The sequence below is a fragment of the Moschus berezovskii genome, chromosome 16 (genome assembly GCF_049115385.1).
Source record: "Moschus berezovskii isolate FMDL1 chromosome 16, NW_MosBer_1.0, whole genome shotgun sequence".
Lineage (NCBI taxonomy): Eukaryota > Metazoa > Chordata > Mammalia > Artiodactyla > Moschidae > Moschus > Moschus berezovskii.
In genome coordinates, this window is record NC_142475.1 from 61,422,049 (window position 1) to 61,442,524 (window position 20,476).

Below are 20,476 nucleotides of genomic sequence, written 5' to 3' on the forward strand. Positions count from 1 at the left end.
TTTTTCTAGTATCATAAGGATAAACTGACAAGCACAAGTTGCTATGGACTCTTGACGTGAAAGATAACTTGCATAAAGATCTTGGAAGAGAAAGAGAAACAGCAAACTGAGGAAGTGAGTCTTGCTTTGGAGAGGGGAAGGGGCAAACTCCAGGAGATGGTGAAGGACAGGGAAGGCTGGCGTGCTGCAGTCCGTGCGGTCGCAAAGAGATGGACATGACTGAGCAACTGAACAACAGCATCAGGGGCTCCAACACTTAGCCAAGCCTATTAACTAGATTCTAACCAGTCAGAACCTGTTAAGGGCACAGGCTCAGGTGACTTCCCTGGGGTCTAGTAGTTAGGACTCGGTGCTTTCACTGCCATGACCCTGGGTTTGCTCCCTAGTTGGGGGAACGAAGATCTCCATGTTTCTTAAACAGCCAGTGTAAACCAGGCAGAGAGCGGCACATTATAGACTCTTCATCCATTGTATGTAATAACTCTGTTAGGTGGGGGTTACTGCAGTTAAGCAGAGTCATCAGAGGTGGTAAGAGATTGCCCCAGAGCCACAGCTGGTAAAGTAGGAGACCTGGGGCTTGGTCCACAGTTGTCTTATGTACCTTTGCTGTTGCTGTGTCAGTCACCCAGTCCTGTTCGACTCTTAGCGACCCCATGAACGATAGCCCGCAAGGCTCCTCTGTCCGTGGGATTCTCCAGGCAAGAATACTAGAGTGGGTTACCATTCCCTTCTCCAGGAGATCTTCCCGACTCAGGGATCAAACCCAGGTCTCCTGCATTGCAGGTGGCTTCTTTACCATCTGAGCCAGCGGGGGAGCCTCTTAAATACCTTGGAGCCCTCCAAAAAAAAAAAAAGCCGTAATATTTGGATTCTCTTTGAATGTCCATCACATCAGAACTTCAGCCCTCAACCTCAGGGTGAATAGAAGCAGTAAAAGTAAAGATTTTTATGGAGAGTTGCTGTGCACTTTGTGGATATTATCCACCACAGTTCACATGCGAAGTCAAGACCCAAGATCACACACGGCCAGGCAGGACCAGAGGGAGGTTTGCACCCAGGTCACCGCACCACCCAGAGCTGTGTCCCTCCACCAGGTGTGATGCCTCTGTGAGCATTAGGTTGCGGCGGTCCAGGCTGGGGCTGCTCTTCAGGAGGGACTTATGACGAGTGCCTTCCAGGCCTGATGCTCATTAGACAGAAATAACCCTCTGTGGTTGTCTGGTGTCCTGTGTTGTTGTTACTGTTGCCGTTGTTTTCCCCAAAGAGCTTTCACATTCATGATGACATCTTTTACCTCTCGGTAGGCAGCCTCCAGGAGTAGACCAGGTAGGTTTCATTAGACCTGTTTTCTAGATGAAATTAAAGCCCCCAAGAGCCTTAGTCACCTGACCAGGGTTGCACATAGGTTGCACTAAGACCTCGATTTTCCAGTCCCTCCATCACTTGACATCTGGCTCAAATTAGAAAGTATCTAGGGGTTCCAACTGCCGACTCATTGGAAGAGACCCAGATGCTAGGAAAGACTGAAGGCAAAAGGAAAAGAGGACAGCAGAGGATGAGATGGGTGGATGGTACCACCGACTCAATGGGCATGAACTTGGGCAAACTCCAGGAGATAGTGAAGGACAGGGAAGCCTGGCACGCTGTAGTCCCTGCAGTTGCAAAGAGTCGGACAAGACTTAGTAACTGAACAACAACATCAGGGGCTCCCCAACACTTAGCCAAACCTGTTGGTTAAGAACCAGTCAAGGGGGACTTCCCTGGGGTCTAGTGGTTAGGACTCAGTGCTCTCACTGCCATGACCCTGGGTTTGATCCCTAGTTGGGTAACTAAGATCTCGTAAGCCACCCATTCAGTCAAAAATAACTCAGGCTCTGCGGTCAGCACGTGTCTTCACCACTTACTAGCTGTGTCACCTGATGTGACTTGTTTAACCTCTCTAAGCCAACTTCTGCATATATGAAAGGGGGGTAATATTAGCATGTTCTTGTGAGCATTAAATTCTCAGGAAAAATATCTAGCACAGTTCCTGGTACAGTGAGTCATCAAAAAATTTAGCTACAATGGGACTTCCCAGGTGGTCTAGTGGTTAAGAATCCGCCTGCCAGTGCAAGGGACACAGATTCGATTGCTGACCAGGGAAGATCCTACATGCCAGGGAGCAACTGAGCCCGTGCTCTGCAACAAGAGAAGCCACTGCATTGGCCCTCTCACATGCAGCAATGAAGACCCAGCACAGCCAAAAATAATAAATAAACCTTTTTAAAAGTTAGCTGCCATTCATTGTTACAATTATTATTGTTATAATAATTATATTATTGTCATGAGCCAGGAGGTCCATCTTTTTCCCCCTTTCTCCTTGATATTCAATCATTCAGCCTTTCACGTAATAGATTCCACATAGTTATTCGTATCCCCATACCCGAGACCATCTTTCCTGAGTCTGTCCGTGGAAAAGGATGGGGTCTGGAACCCGACGAAGCTGGGTCCTCACCTGGCTTGACCACTGAGTTTCCCTTTTCTTCTCTGTAAAACAGCTGCCTTAGGTTTTAGAATAGTCTCTGTGTCATTATTAAATGACAGTGACAGAATCAGAGGCAGGCTTGGTGGGCCAATCAGGGAAGGTTTGTGAACGTTTCCCGGGTTGGTAAAGTCTAACAGGGTGACAGGCATACACCCCTAAGAGAAAGGCCTGTTTAATTACTGTTGTGCTTCTGAAAATTTTAGGGAAGGCCTCATTGGAGAAATACAAGGTATTTTCAAGATTACTGAATTTAATGTATTCCCAAGGCACCTGTTACTGTCAGCCACTAAGAGTGTAGACTCTGGAGTGCAGGCGTCGATTTCAGAATATTGTTGGAGCCCCTGCCGCCCAGCCTAGGATGGGAAGCCTGCTGTTTGTCCCCATCACGGTTGTTGTCCTTGTCATGGTAGAAATGTGTTGAGTCTATTGTATGGCATTCAGTATCTTACTCCATCTCTGCAGTGCTCCAGTGAGGTCAGTACCATCGTTACCTCCACTTCATAGCATGGGAATGAGGTTTAGAAAAAGGTGAAGTTGCTGGGTCAGTGCAACACGAAGTATCAGTAATAGACCTGAAAATTGAACCTGAGTCTGTCTCACAGCTCTGAGACTAAAAAGCCCTAATTTAAGTTCCCTTATGCGTTACGGTTTTCCCTGTGGTCATGTATGGATGTGAGAGTTGGACTGTGAAGAAGGCTGATCGCCGAAGAATTGATGCTTTTGAACTATGGTGTTGGAGAAGACTCTTGAGAGCCCCTTGGACTGCAAGGAGATCCAACAAGTCCAATCGAAAGGAGATCAATCCTGGGTGTTCATTGGGAGCACTGATGCTAAAGCTGAAACTCCAATATTTTGACCACCTCATGCTAAGAGTTGACTCACTGGAAAAGACTCTGATGCTGGGAGGGATTGGGGGCGGGAGGAGACGGGGACGACAGAGAATGAGATGGCTGGATGGCATCACCAGCTTGATGGACATGAGTTTGAGTGAACTCCGGGAGTTGGTGATGGACAGGGAGACCTGGCGTGCTGTGATTCATGGGGTCACAAAGAGTCGGACACAACTGAGTGACTGAACTGAACTATGCATTGTGTGGCCTTGGGCTTTATTTTATTTTTTTTTTCCAGTATCTTTCTTCCCAATGAGGATAACAGTATTTATCTCATAGGCTTGTTAGTAAGCATGATTGAAGGAATGTATGTAAAGTGCTCAGTGCAGTGACATGCTCAGCCATGTTCAGTACTGAATGCTCAGCAAACTAGCAGTTACCACTATCATAGCTGGAGTAAGGACTTACTACCTAGATATTGCCGTGGTGGTTAAATGTGTGTTTGCGCACTGTGCTCAGTCGTGTCCAACTCTCTGCATCCCATGGACTGTAGCCCATGACTTCTCTGTCCATGGGATTTTTCAGACAAGAGTACTGGAGTGAGTTGGTATTTCCTCCTCCAGGGGATCTTCCCAACCCAGAGATCAAACCCTCGTCTCCTGTGTCTCCTGCATTGGCAGGCTGGTTCTTTACCTGCTGAGCCATCAGGTAAGTATACAAAGGTGATTTAAGCTGTGTGGAACATATCAGGGGATTAGTGTATCTTCACCGTCTCTCCAAAGTAATGCCAGCAGTTGAAAGCCTAACTAAGTGACCCTTTCTGGTTCAGTTGTTAAAACTATATTATTTTGTTCTTTCATCAAAACTGAAAGAAGTAACATAGTGCTTGCTCTCTTATATTCTGCAACTATACCCTGAATGGCAGAAATCCCCTATAAATATTAGAAAAACGTGGGTCTCCATAAGAGATGGATCAGATTTCTCGCTCACCTTTTTTTTTTTTTTTCTTTCCTTTTATTCCATCTCTGTCTTCACTTGCTTCTCCCAGCCTCTACTTTTAATATTTATGTGTTTAACTGGGCCGGGTCTTAGTTGTGGCATGTGGGATCTAGTTCCCTGACTAGGGATTGAACCTGGGTCCCATGCTTCAGGACCTCGGGAGTCTTAGTCACTGGACCACCAGGGAAGTTCCAACCCCAACCCCTACTTTACCAGCTTCCAGAAGTCATCTGGCACTTGAGTAAAGTTCTTAAAACAGACCATCCTGCTCTCTGAGATGTCCTGAACCAATTCTCTGCATCCTGAGTCCCACACATGCCTACACGGTGCTCCCCTAGCCCAAGGCCTTCATTTTCCTCTCCTTCCCTAAACCCCCGAGTTTACATTCCTTTCAAATCGCTTACTCTACTCTGTAATCTATCCCTCCCTTCTGCCTCCACCAGGATCCTGCCTCCTTGCCCTCTGTGCCTGTTGAAAGCCTGCTTGGTAAACCCTTAATTTAGTACAAAGGGATGTGTGTGGTTATAGAATCTTTTGGGTGAATTGTCACTGTTGGCTTTATAATGCAGTATATTAAAAAAATACTTGAAACATGGGAGACATACATTCCTGTTATTTGATATGAAACACATCTCGATATTATAATTAATGATGGGTATAGAGGTAGTAATGGCTGATAATTTAGGGGCATGTGCCACCTGCCAGGCACTGTTCTAAGCACCTTTTATTTAACTTGCATCACTTAAACCCTCAGTAGAATTAGTAGTAGTATTCTAAGATCTAGCTCACTAAATTAGCTGTTCTAATTTCAGATGTGTAAAATTTCATATACATGTGTATAGATTATAAAGCCTGCTGTAGAGATTATAAAATTTCATATACATGTGTATAGATTATAAAACCTGCCTGCCAGTGCAGAAGACGTAAGAGAGACAGGTTCGATCCCTGGGTCGGGAGGATCCCCTGGAGGAGGGCAGGCAACCTATTCCAGTATTCTTGCCTAGAGAATCCCATGGACAGAGGAGCCTGGTGGGCTCTGGTCCATAGAGTCACAAAGAGTTGGACACTGAAGCAACTCAGCATACATGCACATATAAATGTGGTTATTATATAAACACTCTTGTGGGTGTGTGTGTATAGAGATATATATATATGATTATTCATTTGTGTCCTCACTGACTCAATGGACATGAGTTTGAGCAAGCTCCGGGAGTTGGTAATGGACAGGGAAGCCTGGCATGCTACAGTCCATGGGATCACAAAAAGTCATACACGACTGAGCAACTGAAGTGATTCATTTGTGGGCTAAACATACAGGACCCATGATCTTGACTAAACTTATCCAGTCTTACTTTCTGCCTCTCTCATCACATTTTTTATTTCATCTACCTGATAAGCATAATTCTTCCCAGAGTTCTGTTGTGTGTTAAATACAATATTGTGAAAAGCATTTGGGTCAGAGAAGGTTCTCAGCCAACTTCCTGTGACCTCACTCTCTGCCTTGTCCAAGTCCATCTTATTTTTTGGTGAATCTGTCATCTCTCATAAACTGAGAGCTCCTCATACAACTTCCTAACCCCTCCCTGAAGTCCAAATTCAGGATAAAGGCTATGGCGAGGAAGGGGAGGAAGAGGTTGGAATTGGGTAGCGTGTGGGGGAGAGAAGCATCCTGAAATAGTTTATGTCTTAACTGGTTGGTAGGTACCTGGGTATCCTATAATCTAAAGATTTCAACGTAGGCTTTGAAATGTGTTATAATTTCAAGCAGACACAAAGCCTGCCACTTAAAGCTTGCCCCTTAGGTTTTAATTCTGAGACCCTTCCTTTGAAAGCAGTTGAACAGATATCTGAACCCCTTTTTTGCTGACCTCCAGAGCAAGAAAGGATGTCAGGCAGAGTAGGCTTCTCAGGGGCAAGGTGAGGTCCTTGGCCTCAGACAGACGGTACTGGGGTAGCTCCAGCTTACAAAGGAGGCCAGGCGTGTGCGTCCTGTCTGCAGCTGATGTAGCCTTTCTTTTGTGCTCCTCAGAGCAGCTTTGCAGGCAATAACTAGAGCTGCATTTTATCTTCTTTAATATCTCAACCCGAAATGCTGACATCCACCCTAGGCATCATGCATTTCTAATGTGGTGACAATTAGAAGGCTGCTTAGGCCTCTTTCCATTTCACTGGATGCTGTGATGCTTGTTACCTTCGTCGTATTTTGACTTCTTTCTGGGGCATCCACCAGTCCAGGCTCACACACACTGTTGCTCCCAGGCAGTTATTGAGGGTGTGTTTGAGAGTGAAATGTTTTTAAATTATTTAGTATTTAATTATTGAACAACCCAGGAGACTTAAGGAGTGAACGCTTCTTAAATTCCCGAAAGGGTCATTGACGAATCCAAGTCAACACCTCTTTATGGAGCCCTAGCTTCATAAGCTGAGCTCCCTGACACCCGAGCGGTGTGTGTTGGGTGCGAATGCGGAGGTGAGCCACTGGGAAGCCCTGCCTCTCGTGGTCTGGGGGCAGAGAAAGAGCAGTACTTACATGAATATGATGTGACGTGGTGGAAAATACTGCAGTAGCGATACACAGCATTATGGGCAAGGAAAATTCATTGCCAAGTAAGGGGAGGCTTAAAAGAGCAAGAGTTGTCATTAGAATTAAGGTGTTAAAGGTATGGTTTTGATAGTTTTGTCTTCATTTATTCTTTTTATAAATATCATGCATCTGCTGTGGGCCTCCATATAAATTCATGCTTCCCTGTACTCCAGCACAGGGACAGAGACGTGCAGAGCTGAGCACAGGGAACTGAAACACTGCCCCGTTGAGGGGGTACGCACCACCTGCGCTCACATGTCCTTGGTCGGTGCCAGGTTGCTTCAGGGTATGGGGATGTGCAGTACCCCTTTCCATAAGCCTGCAGGGACTCAGAGCACGGGGAGGGACAGTGTCTGCCACGAGACTCACGGGATCAGACGCACACCTCCCCAGGATCACACTGGGTGCCGTGCTGGGAACAGGCTCAAGGCTGTAACAAGGAGCTTTTGCAGGAAGGGTTGTAGTGATGGAGGCAAGAGATGATGGATGGTGTTGGATGAGGTTGATAGTCATGGGAGCGGTGAGACATTGTCAGATTTTTGTTATATTTTTAAAGGTAGAGGCCAGGGGACTGCATCTGGGGTATGAGAAAGAAAAATCAGGTCTGACTTGTTTCCTGATGATCATAGTTTCTTAATTGCTTAAAAATGGGGGGGTAATTTGACCCCTTAACCTATGGTGCATCTGTGGATTAATTGGGGTATAAATGAACTCAGTGCTCTGATAGAAAAGAGAGGAAACTGCCTTTGATAGAGTGAGAACACTCAGCGCACTGCTAACCACCTTCCAGATATGTTCAGTAAAGAATGGATCCAGTTTCTTTGCTTTCTTTTTGAGAGTGTCTGGTGATCAGTCAGTGTCAGAGTAACTTGTCATTGTGGCACATAACAGCTCAGACTCCTCTTTCTTCTTCTTTTCAGACCATGTACAAAATGAAGAAAACTATGCACAAGTTCTTGATAAGTTTGGGAGTAATTTTTTAAGTCGAGACAACCCAGATCTTGGCACCGCTTTTGTCAAGTTTTCTACGCTTACAAAGGAACTGTCCACACTGCTGAAAAATCTGGTAAGCCATTTCACAAGTAACTTTTAAAAATTGCAGCCCAATCAAAGTAAGAAAGATTATAAAGTGAACAAAGTAATAATCCTCTCCCCAACTCTCGATCCTGGAGTCAAAAAAAGAAAAGTAAAAAGCTTTTTTAGTCCTTGATGTGGAGTCACATATAAGGAAAATGCCTTTGGGAAATGCCTAGAATTTGTGCCACTGGCCCCACTTACAGCAGGTAGAGAAACTGGTTAACCTGAACTCTCTTTCACATTCCCCTGTTGTTTGCTTTTGTGTTTATTTAGACAAGCGTTAGTGACTTTGGCCTTTTAATTTGTTGAAAGAATGGTGATTATTTCTGTATCAAACATACATGTCACCCTTCACTTGTGTGAAGACCATCATGCATTTCAGCCCTTGATTTACAAATAATTAACTTCTCCCAACTCCCCATATCCTTTTAACACCCTCCCAAGAAAAAAGATTTTAAGGTTTAGGGAATTTGTGGTTTCAGAAGTAGATGATGACAAGAAGAATCCCTAAAAATCTAAGATACTGGAGCTGCTGACCTAGGAGCAGACGCGAGTATGAGGTTTGTTGTTGTGTAGTCACCAAGTCATGTCCAACTCTTTGCAACTCCATGGACTACAGCAGGCCAGGCTCCTCTGTCCATGGGATTTCCCAGGCAAGAACACTGGAATGGGTTGCCATTTCCCTTTTTCCATTGGATCTTCTGGACCCCAGGTATCGAACCTGTGTCTCCTGTGTTCCAGGCAGATTCTTTACCACTTAGCCAACAGGGAAGCCCAGAGCGTGAGGGTGGGAGACCCATTTGCCAGGTAGTGTTATCTGGCTATCCCCAGATTGTGCACACCACCCTTCCTTACCCTCACACTGCGTTCATACCAAGAAAGGTTTATTCTGTCTAGCATGACCGCCACAGCTGTGTATGAGTTGATTTAATCAAGCCTTTATCCCTAAGTCCCAAGAGTTGGGGCAGTGGGAGCTTGAAAGATGCCAAAGGAAAACTATATCATAATTTTGTTGGCTCCTTCCTGAAACAGAGGAGCTGTTTCCCCCTGTTCATCTTCCCAGTCTCTCAGCATTGCATCTTTGCCTCCTTTAAAGACCCAGAACTCAAGCTTAAAATGCCTTGATCCTGAGTTAGTTACTCATATCAAACAGACCTTTGTGGTCTTACATGAGACTCTTGTCACAAATCTACTTGGTATAAACGGCTGCCTTACAGATGATTACACTCTATTGTAAAATAAAGACAACCTTTCTATAGTAAATTAACTGGATAATTTGACCAATCAAATTCTTCTTTTTCCTGTCCCACTAGATGAATATATGTATGTGTCTGTCATCCTGACAATTTTAATTGATAGTTTCATGCCACTGAATTAGTCTTACACAGTGACAACTAATCATAAAGAAAATAAGGGTTGAAAATAGAAATACGTCTTCAGAAACTGGAGAAAGGATAATTTTGACTGTGGGGCCTTTGTGTTCCTAAACTTTGGAGTTTATTTGACAAACCCATGATATTTCTGTAATTCTTAGATCATTTAAGTCTCTCCTATTCAGATAGGGCCTCCCATTTCTTCTTCCTCGGGGCATTGCCTGCCTTTTTGCAGGCGACATTGCCCAAAGGTGTTGTGGTGGGAAGAAAGGAAGTGAAACAAAACTCTTTGACATTTCCCTTCGGTCATAGCTGGTAAAAGGCTCCAGGCTCGGGAGGAGGTTCTGTTTTCCCTGAGATGGACGTTTTCACAGGAATATCTTGCTAACCTTTAGTTTCCAGGAGACGAAATATGTTTGGTTTAAGTCAGTAGCCATCACGTCCACATTTCCTGGGCCAGTTCATCTCCACCCTTCCCTGTCCTGTAGGTTCCTTCAGCGAAGAGGTTCCCGTGTGGGTTTAATGCCACCGGTTGCCATTCACTCATTGTCTTCATTTGCTTACCTCTGTGCAGAAACAACCGATACACACACACACATATTTTTTTTTCTTTTTTTTAAGATCTGTGCATTTTCTGTATTGGCCACACTAGGTCTTCATTGCTGCTTATGGGCTTCAGTAATTGCGACTAGCTGGCTCAGTAGCTGTGGCACGCAGGCTTAGCTGCCCTGCAGCGAGTGGGATCTTCCCAAACCAGGGACCAAACCCATGACCCCTGCATTGGCAGGCGGATTCCGAACAACTGCACCACCAGGGAAGTCCCACCACTGATACTTTCTGAGCACTCGGAGGCGCCTGGCAGTGTGCTTTGTGTGGATTTCGCATGTCACAGTGTATGACATAGTGGTGGCGCTTACACCTTGAATCCAGGGGAGGAAACTGAGGCCCATTATGTCAGTGCCTTGTCCAGGCGTGCCGTCAGTTAGCAGATGCTGGCTCTGCGTCCTTCGTCCTTCCCAGCCTCTCCCCCCGACCTGGCACCTCCTGCTCTGGGTGTCATCTTTCCCTAAACATCCCCCAAGCTGAAGGCCTCCTCATTCCAGAAGTCTAAGAAACAAATCAAAAGAAATTGCTGGAAGATTTCATTCAGTTAGTGTAAAACAAAACATTTTCCAAAAAAGGAAGGTTGGTGGTAGGGAGCTCCGCAGTAGCTTGAAAGAAAATGTCGCTCAGTCGTGTCCAACTCTTTGTGACCCCGTGGACTATATAGTCCATGGAATTCTCCGGGCCAGAATACTGGAGTGGGTAGCCTTTCCCTTCTCCAGGGAATCTTTCCAACCCTGGGATTGAACCCAGGTCTCCAGCATTGCAGGCAGATTCTTTACCAGCTGAGCCACAAGGGACGGCCCCCTGGTAGCTTAGTGATTAGGATTCTGGGCTTTCAGTGCCATGGCCTGGGTTCAATCCCTGGTTGGGGAGCTGAGATCCTTCACGCCTTGCCATGCTGCCAAATAAAAAAAAGATGGAGAAGGTGGTGGCATTTCCACTGAGGGAGTAGATGAATCAGTGTGTGTCATGGTCAGTTACTAGGGAAGCACTATTCTGATTGAATAAAGTCAGTCCCGGGAGTTTATACAGCCTGACAAGAGCCAGCAGCTTCTGCCTCCCTTTTCTGTCTTAAAGGAAAGGGAAGATGGACGGGGCCACGCCCCAGAGCAGGGGAAGCAGGGGAAGCCAAGCCCCTGGGGGGAGGGAGGGGTTGGTTGCAGCACCTTCAGCCCCCTCATGAGTTTGGAGGGAGCACCCCTGGGAACCTGTTTTTCTCGGGAGATTGCTGAAAATCCTACTCACTTAGGCTAGTTAGTGAAAGCGGGAAAACTTAAGCAATAATGGATCATGTAGAAAGTAAGATGAAAGAAGATACTTTGGCATTTTTTAGACTTCCTGGGCTTCCCTGGTGGCTCAGAGGTTAAAGCGTCTGCCCCCAATGCGGGAGACCTGGGTTCAATTCCTGGGTTGGGAAGATCCCCTGGAGAAGAAAACGGTAACCCACTCCAGTATTCTTGCCTGGAGAATCCCATGGACGGAGAAGCCTGGTAGGCTACAGTCCACGGGTCACATAGAGTCGGACACGACTGAGCGACGGAACGGAAACTGTATCCTCAGTTCAGCCAGCAAATACCCAAATGTCTGTTGTGCTGAGGTCTATGGTCAGCCCTGGGAAATGTTATTTTCTAATTAAGAGGTTGTTTTTAATGGATATTTCCATAATTTATATTTAAACAGTTATTTTTATGGGCGGGGGGAAGGTAGATTTTAGGGTCAGGTCTAGCATTCTGCTTTTAACAAACACTCGATCTAGATAGAACTTCCATTAGTTGTGTTAATGACTTCTAAGTGTCTGTATGAAAGCTGAAACTGCAATACTTTGGCCACCTCATGCGACGAGTTGACTCACTGGAAAAAACTCTGATGCTGGGAAAGGTTGGGGGCAGGAGGAGAAGGGGACGACGGAGAATGAGATGGCTGGATGGCATCACCGACTCTGTGGACATGAGTTTGAGTGAACTCCGGGAGTTGGTGATGGCCAGGGAGGCCTGGCATGCTGTGATTCATGGGGTCGCAGAGAGTCGGACACGACTGAGCGACTGAACTGAACTGATGACAAGCGTATTTTGTTTGGGAGTTTCTGTGTAGGGTTGGTTCTGAAAAACATCAGCTCACTAAGGGCTGGTGACTGTCTGAGTCACCATTTAAATTTTTGTTTCTCCATACTTGTGGCGATTGTGGAAGGTGGGGTAATCAAGTGAAATGTTATGTGAAAGCCTCAGGAGCTGCCCAGATGTTGGTGTCAGCGTCATATGGGCTGAGGCTGGCTTTTATTAGCCAGCTTCTCCCTGGGAGCTAACAGAGGTCTGAAGGCTGCAGAGTGGATGGCAGTTGCAGCTGATGGTCCTGTGACCTCATACCGATCAAGCCCCAAGCCAGGTTTAAGTAACTTGGTTTCTCTTGCCCTCCCTGTAACAGCTTGTTTTGTTTGTTTGTTTTGTGTTTTGCTGCACCACATGGCTTTCAGGATCTCAGTTTGCCAACCAGAGATCAAACAGCAGTGAAAGTCCCAACCCCTGGACTGCCAAGGAATTCTTGAAAAGAGTTTTTATAAAAAGATCTCTTACCTCTTAATATAGGATGGGAGAGGCTGTGCCCTGTTAAGCAGTGGGAGGAACATAGGTTTTGATCACAATCAGACCTGGAGTCCCAGAGCCCAGCTTTCTAGCCTAAGGCAAATCATTTAACTTTTCTCTAATGCTAGTTTCCTTATCTGTAAAAAGAAATGATGGTATCTAATTGTTTCTTGATAGTAATGAGACTTCATTGAGATCCTGGAGGCAAATCACCAAACACAATACCTGACAGATGGAATTCACTTAACACATACAAGCTTTTATTATTATTGTTTATATCTTCTCACTTGAGCTTCCCTTGTAGCTCAGTTGGTAAAGAATCTGCCTGCAATGCAGGAGACCTGGGTTCTATTCCCAGGTTGGGAAGATTCCCTGGAGAAGGAAATGGCTACCCCCTCTAGTATTCTTGCCTGGAGAATCCCATGGACTGAGGAACCTGGCGGGTTACGGTCCATGGGGTCGCAAGAGTCGGACATGACTGACTACACCACCACTTGATCTTCATGGCAGCTCCCAGTGTGGGTGGTCATATCCCACTTTACAGATAAGTGCATCAAATCTTCAGAAAATAATATGCCAGGAAAGTAGTGGAATTAGGATTTAAGCTTACGTTCCCTGACTAAGGATCCCGTACACATGATTCAACAATGCTGCCTCCGTGAATTATCAAAGTTGTAACACTGCCTCTATGGACCGTGGGCCTGGAGGACGAAATGGCAGTATTCTTGTCCGGAGAATCCCACGGACAGAGGAGCCTGGCGGGCCATAGTCCTTGGGGTCGCAGAGAGTAGGACGCGACTGACTGAGCACGATAGACGGTGGATGCTAGCGGCCCATCTGACGCCAGGACGGGAGCCTGTACCGGCTGCCATCCAGCTCCTGTTTCTCTTCAGCTTGCAAAGGACTGGTGCTTTCTGCTCTGCTCTCTCCCTCTGGTTCCCTCATTGTGCCGTGCTTAGTCGCGTCCGACTTTGCAACCCCATGGACAGTAGCCCACCAGGCTCCTCTGTCTGTGGGATTCTCCAGGCAAAAATACCGGAGTGGGTTGCCATGCCCTCCTCCAGGGGATCTTCCCAACCCAGGGATCGAATCCAGGTCTCCTGCATTGCAGGCAATTCTTTATCATCTGAGCCACCAGGGAAGGCCTTCCCTCATTAGTGGATTGTATATATATTATATTGGAAGAGTCTTAGCTAGCAGTTCTAAAACTTTTGGGTATTAGGATCCTAATGTTAAAAATGACTACGGCCATCCAAGAGTTTCTGTTTATGTGGAATATTCCTATCCCTGTTTACTATCTTAGAATTTAAAACTGAGGCATTTTTTTAAATGTATTAATTCCTTTTGTTGTGATATGTTTTTTAGTTGAAATAGACAAAATTACAGAGAAAAGTCCTTTAAGGTAATTACCAATATTTTTCTTTGATACTATGTCAAAACAAGTTTATGATTCCTTAAAAAAGTTAGTAGCAAAATAAATTTGAAACCGTATAACTTTAAGGATCTGGAAACTGCCAAGTCCATGGTGGCAGAATTTTTCCAAACTTTTAACTTTTCTCTGCAAGTTCCAGTTTATCATTAGCAACAAATGCTGCCCACTTGTTTACCTTGTAGTGATGAGTAATTCATTTTAAAAAAATGTTTGCCAAATACCCAGGTTTCAATACCACAGTTCATCGGTCACTCTTTTATGGAAAAAAAGTGGTATCCCACTAGAAAACTGACAAAACCAGCTAGTTCAACCAGCAACTTGAAAAACTGCATTTCTCAAGATCGCCATCATATTTTGGTGCACCTTGGGAGTTCTTTACAGTCTTTGCATCCTGTTTCATCAAACAGAATATTAAAAAGATATACTCAAGTGTTGGTGTGCAATAAAAATCAAGCATTTCAACTGTTTCATCGTGGACTTTCTTAAAGGAAAAGGGCCTTTTTGCAACTTTTTGTGAGTCTATAATTTTTCTTCAGTTTAATAAGGTTAATAAAAATTTGAATGAACAGATGTTAGGGAGAGAAAGTTGGGGAAAGTCTTGAATAATACAGCTATTCTTGGAGAAAATCTTCAGTAACATAGCTCTCATTGTATAACTTTAATTTCAGAATAAAACAAATGCACAGACCAAAACCCAAACTCTAACCTCTCTGCTGTTCCTGTAGACCACTTCCTACTTCCTTTTGACTGTTATAAATTGTCCAAACCAGTTTCTGTGTCTTTCAAGTTTTTCCTCTAGTTACAGACCTCTGTGGGGTCGCTGTTCTCACAAGGTGAAGTGAATCCCTCATCACGTTTGACTGTGTCTCAGGAGTGCTGCCCCCTAGTGGTGAGAGGGCAGAGAACCGTGGACATAATCTGTTCTGTTGATGTTTTTAATACCTTTGCGGTGAGGTTTTAAGTGCATGAGCTTTCCTGCGAAGTATCTTTTGTAGGTTTGGTTCATAGCCTGCTTTGTAGATAGTAGCAGTTTTTAAAAATTATTTGAAATATTCAAATAGTTCAGTCTCTCTGAACTCATCCTTCCTATGTCTTCCAGAAGGACTTATGGTTGATTCATGTTGATGTATGGCAGAAGCCAACACAGCATTGTAAAGCACGCATCCTCCAGTTAAAAATAAATAACTTTTTTAAAAGAAGAAAATGTAGAGGAAGTGACAAAAAAAGAAAAAGAAAAAAAAAACTTTCCTAATCCAAGTCAGCTCCGGACACAGCAAATTATTTTGTTGTTACTGGAACTTTGGCTGTTCCTTGCTTCCGTGTCTTTACACATTTGATTCCTTCTACTTCAGATGCCCTTCAGCTAATGTTTTAATAACTAACACTTCCTTGTAAGGAAAAAAAGAAGAAAAACTGGGTGCTCTTGAGTTTTTAGCTGTTCCTAGGTTTTCTTTATTTTTCATTTGATTAAATATACAGTGCCAGAATTAGGTTCAGTCTTTTTGTGTGCATTTTTCTTTTTTTCTGTAAAGTCATCACTTGCTAAACCGTGCTGGATGTGCTTATACCCAGCGTCAGGGCATCATCCTGTGATCCTGACAAAGAAGCGAAGGAGTCAACAGAGCCCTGCATCCATTTAATTACCAAACCACAAAAATGGGACAGGAAAGGAGTAATTGGTGGATTGAAATAGATTCCCAGTGGGCAGAGGCAAACCATTTAAACTGTATCCCAAGAGCCCCGATGTAGCAGCAGTTATAGAAATAAATGGAGAAGCTCTTTTGAAAGTGTCGGAGGTGCCCAGGAGGATTCCAGTCCAGCCAGGACTGTTTGTGCCTCCTGGACTTCTCTTCCCTGAGCCCCTGGACGATTCTGGAGCTTGCATAAGAACCCAAGCCCCTTTTATCAGTTAGAGGGCAGTTATTGCTTCAGAGCTACTGAAGCAAAGCAGAGGTTTCTCCAGCTGCATAGCATTTCCTGTTTGCAATCTCTTACTGCAGGGCATTGTGGTTTGGGTTAAGGATTTTTTTAATTTTTAATTTTCCTTCTTTTCCTCCCCTTCAAACGAGAATAGTTGGAAATGTGCAGATTGCATCTAGACTCGCAGCAAACGGATTATTTCTCAAGTTTTTTAAAACGTGGAAAAGCACTGAAGGCCTGGGTACCCTCAATGTAATTGGTAGCCTCTGGATGCTCTGAATTATATGTTTTTAAAATTTTATTTTATTTTGTTTTTGGCCATGCCACACAGCGTACAGAATCTTAGTTCCCGACCAGGGATCCAACCCATGAGCCCTTCATTGGAAGCACGGAGTCTTAACCACTGGACTGCCAGGGAAGACCCAGGATAATACATTTTTGAAACCTCATCATTTGGGGAATTGCCTTGAGGTTCAGTGGTTTGAACTCCTCCCTTCCCTGCAAGTGCCACAGGTTTAATCCCTGGTTGGGGAACTAAGATCCCACATGCTATGTGGCATGGCCAAAAAAAAAAATCATTTGTAAAAATCATTTTGCAAAATGGTAATCCATAATTGGAAGGTTTAAGCTTTTGATCTGCCAGACTTCCCCTCACGTCCTGACATGGCTCACCACTGACTAGTATTGTAGGACATTTCATGACATGAGAGCTGTCCATGTGGAGTGGGGGGGTGAAAGGGGGGAGGTTTTCTTTTTGCTTTCTATTATAAAAGTGGTATGTGCTTACTGTAAAAATGAGGGAAGTACGGGAAATCCTCAATAAAAAGATAAAGATCATTACATAATTCTAACTTCTGGGAATACTAATATTATAGTCTGTCATTTGAAAGTGTTTCACAGATTTATACACAGAGATACTGATAATTTATACACACATTTGTGTGTGTGTGAGAGAGAGAGAGAGAGATACAGCTCCGCAGGCTCTTATCCAGAACTCTCGGGGCTAGGTGTTTTTCCAGATTCAGACTTTTACAGATTCCAGAAGAGTTGGCAGGGTGCGTTTGCTATATGCAGTGTTGTCTATCGCCCCCTGGTGGCTCCTCACGTGAACAGTTACATGAAGTAGGATAAATGAGAAGTCCCGCCTCAGTTCAAGTCCAGCCTAACCACCAAGTGCATTCAGGTCAGGTCAGGTTGTGCCGTCAAATATTGGGTTGGCCAGAAAGTTTGTTCGGATAAGGTGTTAGGGAAAAACTCAAATGAACTTTCTGGCCAACCGAGTAAGTTTTGGTTTTTTTAAACCTTGTGTTACTCATACATTTTGCATACTTTCTTTTAAAGCTTGTTAGCTGTCCATGACCAGACAAATAAAATTGCAGAATCCACTTCTACTGGCTCCATAGCACTTTGCTGTATAACTAAACCATCATTCTGTGTATAGGATTTGAATTATACATTCAGTACAGGTGTATCTTGTCTTAAATATATCCAATATACGGAGATCCTGATATCCTCTGGCCCAATTTAACATGTTTTTCTTTCTTTTTTTTCAAGATTTACATTAAAAGTGTTTTAGATAAGAATTTCAAAGAATGCATTTGAAACACTATTGGTTTCCATCTTGTGAATGCTATGTGCAGTGAATAACACTTTTCATTTAGAGTGTGTGTGTTTCTGGTTATGTGGCTGTCAAGTGTTAACTTGAAAGAGAGTCACAGAACAGAGTCACAGAACAGCTGTGGGTCTACGAGAGAAGGAAGGAAAGAGAGGAAAAGAAGGAGGAGGATGGAGATGGGTGGAATTGGCATTTGTTGAGAGGGCGTTCATTTGCCACATCAGAGGGCTAAGCGTGGAGCACGGGGTCTCTGCTTGTGCCCCATGCTTTAGGATGTCCCTGACATTTTGCTTCTGATCATCTCTTTTAAATAAAGATGGATCTGATCTTATCCTCCAAGCTTTCAGGCAGGCTACGTTTTCATTATTTTTTATGGTTATCTTTTTGTCTGTACAAACAGTAGTGACAACCAGTGTTTTATAGTGTGGGCACTACATGCCAGGCACTGTTTTGTAGTCACTTTGCATGGTGTCAGCTAGGATGGGCAAGGCTGTGCTGCAGTGATAAACTGAACTCCCGCGTGTCCACCGCTTAACATAGCAAAGCGGTGTTATTTCCTCCTCCTGTCCCGTGTCTGCCGAGGGTTCAGCTCTGCAGTAACAGCAACGCAGAGACCAGGGCAGAGAAAAGCTGCTCTGTCTGCTCTGTGCAGAGGAGGAGAGAAACTGCAGACTCACATGGAGCCTTGTCTCAGCTTTCCCTGATGGGTTAGTCCTTCGGTTTAAACTGTGCTCCTGGGAGCAGAAAGAGCAGACGGAGGATGTGGTGAGCAGTACTGCTCAGATGTGGTGAAAGTGTTGTGCCTCATCTCGATAGAGCCCACTTGGCTCCTCACAAGGCCCTACCAGGTAGCAGCCATAATCATCCTCACTGAACGGCTGAGAAACTCGAGTCACGGAGCGCCAAGTGGATAGTGGAGTCAGCATGCAAGCCCAGGCAGTCTGCTCCGCACTCTGCTTTTAAGCAGTTCCCGGGACTGCCTGCCTCTCAGAGGATGCGGACACAACTTAAAGTTTACTTTTAACTTATTTAAGTAAAGGCTTCCCTGGTGGCTCAGTAGTAAAAGAATCTGCCTGCAATGCAGGAGACCCCAGGTTTGATCCCTGGGTCAGGAAAGATCCCCTGGAAAAGGGAATGCAACCCACTCCAGTATTCTTGCCTGGAGAATCCCATGGACAGAGGAGCCTGGCCTCCATGGGGTCACAAAGGGTCGGACACAACTGAGCGACTAACGTTTGCACTTCTATTTAAGTAAAAAGTATAGATTTAAAGAATAGCAAACGAAATAGTGGCATGGATGTTGCAAGAGTAAGGCAAGCAGATTTTGAGATAGTCAGCAGCCCTCTGGCTGCATGATGTTAGTCCCAGAAGACTCCAGACCGCCTTCTCCAGCCCGAATCTGGAGCTGCTTGGTGAAAAGCAAATGCAGATAACTTTCCTTGGCTCAGAAAATTCTGCCAGTCTCTGCTTTTGCACCTGCTTCTTTGCCTCTTTCCCCTCTCCCTGGATTCCCATTGCCATCCTAGGCACGGCCTCCTATCTGCATTCTTCTTGCTTCACATTAAATGTTCTGTCTTGAACTGGTTTGGACTCCTGCTGAACGGTGCCTCCATTCGCCCCTCACCTCCACTTTCTGTGGCCCTCGGATGAGACCACCCATCCAGCCCAGGCCGGTGGGCAGAGGTGCTGCACAGCCCCACCAGTCTTCTCCCTGATGGATGGGTGAGGGGACCATGGCTGGGGTTTAGGCTTCACGGTACCTGCGAAGTGGGTGCTTTGAGGTGTGTACCCCCCGTAAGGCCTTGTGCTCAGCGGCCAGGCTGGGCCCAGTGCTTCTGCTTCTGTCTTGCCTGGAAGCGGGCATATCAGAATGTGAAACACCTTTCCCTAAGTTTTCCTTGAAACACGAATCCCATGCCTTGAGTTCTGGATTGAGAAGCACCACATAATTAATACCCTTGCAGATTTACTGCGCACCCGTATATATCAAAGGCTGGAGACATCGTGTGGTGAAAGAGACTGGCCCAGTGCTTTCCTAACTTACTTGACCACCAGCTTTCTTGTCCTGTAAGAAGCATTAGCTTCTTCCCATGAACCCGCCCTGAGAAATGCTGCCTGAAATGTGTTGCTGGATCAGCGGGTTCATTTCATCTGTCCTGTTTCTTTGTTTTTGTTTTCTTTTCCATTTCACATCTACTCTTCTAGAATTTCTTTCTTACTTCCATTTCAGTGAATGGTTTTCGAGTATTTTAAGCCTCTTTGTTTACGTGTTGTCTCTTTATCTCAGAGGATTCCCCTGCCTATGGTACCTTGAGGTTTAAACCGGAAGAAACAAGCCTCCTGATTTCGTCTGGAACTAGTAGCTGACTCTGTCTTCCACTCAGAGTGAATGGCCCTTTTATTGACTTATTGCCCGGCTGGGTTGAGAAATCGGAAGTTCAGAGAGCTGGCAGGCATAGCACGACTTTGAAGTCGGTTACAGCTGAGTTCGGATCTCTGCTCTGTGTTTCCCAAGCTAGGTCCCCAGAGGCAGATTCCTTTCTTCACTCCCTCCCTCCCTCACCCATTCATCCAGAAAGCTCGGAGACCCAGAAAGTCTTCCCAGAAGGGAGACCCTTGACCTGAGCCACAAATAATTAATAAATATTTTGTGAAACTACTCTCAGGCTTGCAGAGGCTCTTTTCTTTAAATTGAAACATTATACAACACTAAGCATTGGTTGATACACCTGATATTTAGAGAGATTTAGAAAATACCAATACCTCACTGGAAAAGACTCTGATGCTAGGAAAGGTTGGGGGCGGGAGGAGAAGGGGTCGACAGAGAATGAGATGGCTGGATGGCATCACCGACTCTGTGGACATGAGTTTGAGTGAACTCCGGGAGTTGGTGATGGACAGGGAGGCCTGGCGTGCCATGGTTCATGGGGTCGCGGA

General features: G+C 45.0%; 1 protein-coding gene across 5 annotated transcripts in view; it reads left to right on the forward strand.

Moving 5' to 3' along the window:
• Positions 1–20,476, forward strand: part of ASAP1 (ArfGAP with SH3 domain, ankyrin repeat and PH domain 1) — a 357,541-nt gene that overhangs the window by 236,044 nt on the left and 101,021 nt on the right. For 4 of the 5 annotated variants that reach the window (XM_088844856.1, XM_055431746.2, XM_055431745.2 and 1 more), the window contains one exon: positions 7,858–8,003. The exons of the other annotated variant lie outside the window; for it this stretch is intronic. In XM_088844856.1, the coding sequence (XP_088700982.1) occupies positions 7,858–8,003 (146 nt within the window). The remainder of the gene's footprint in view (positions 1–7,857; positions 8,004–20,476) is intronic. 5 annotated transcript variants of the gene reach the window in all.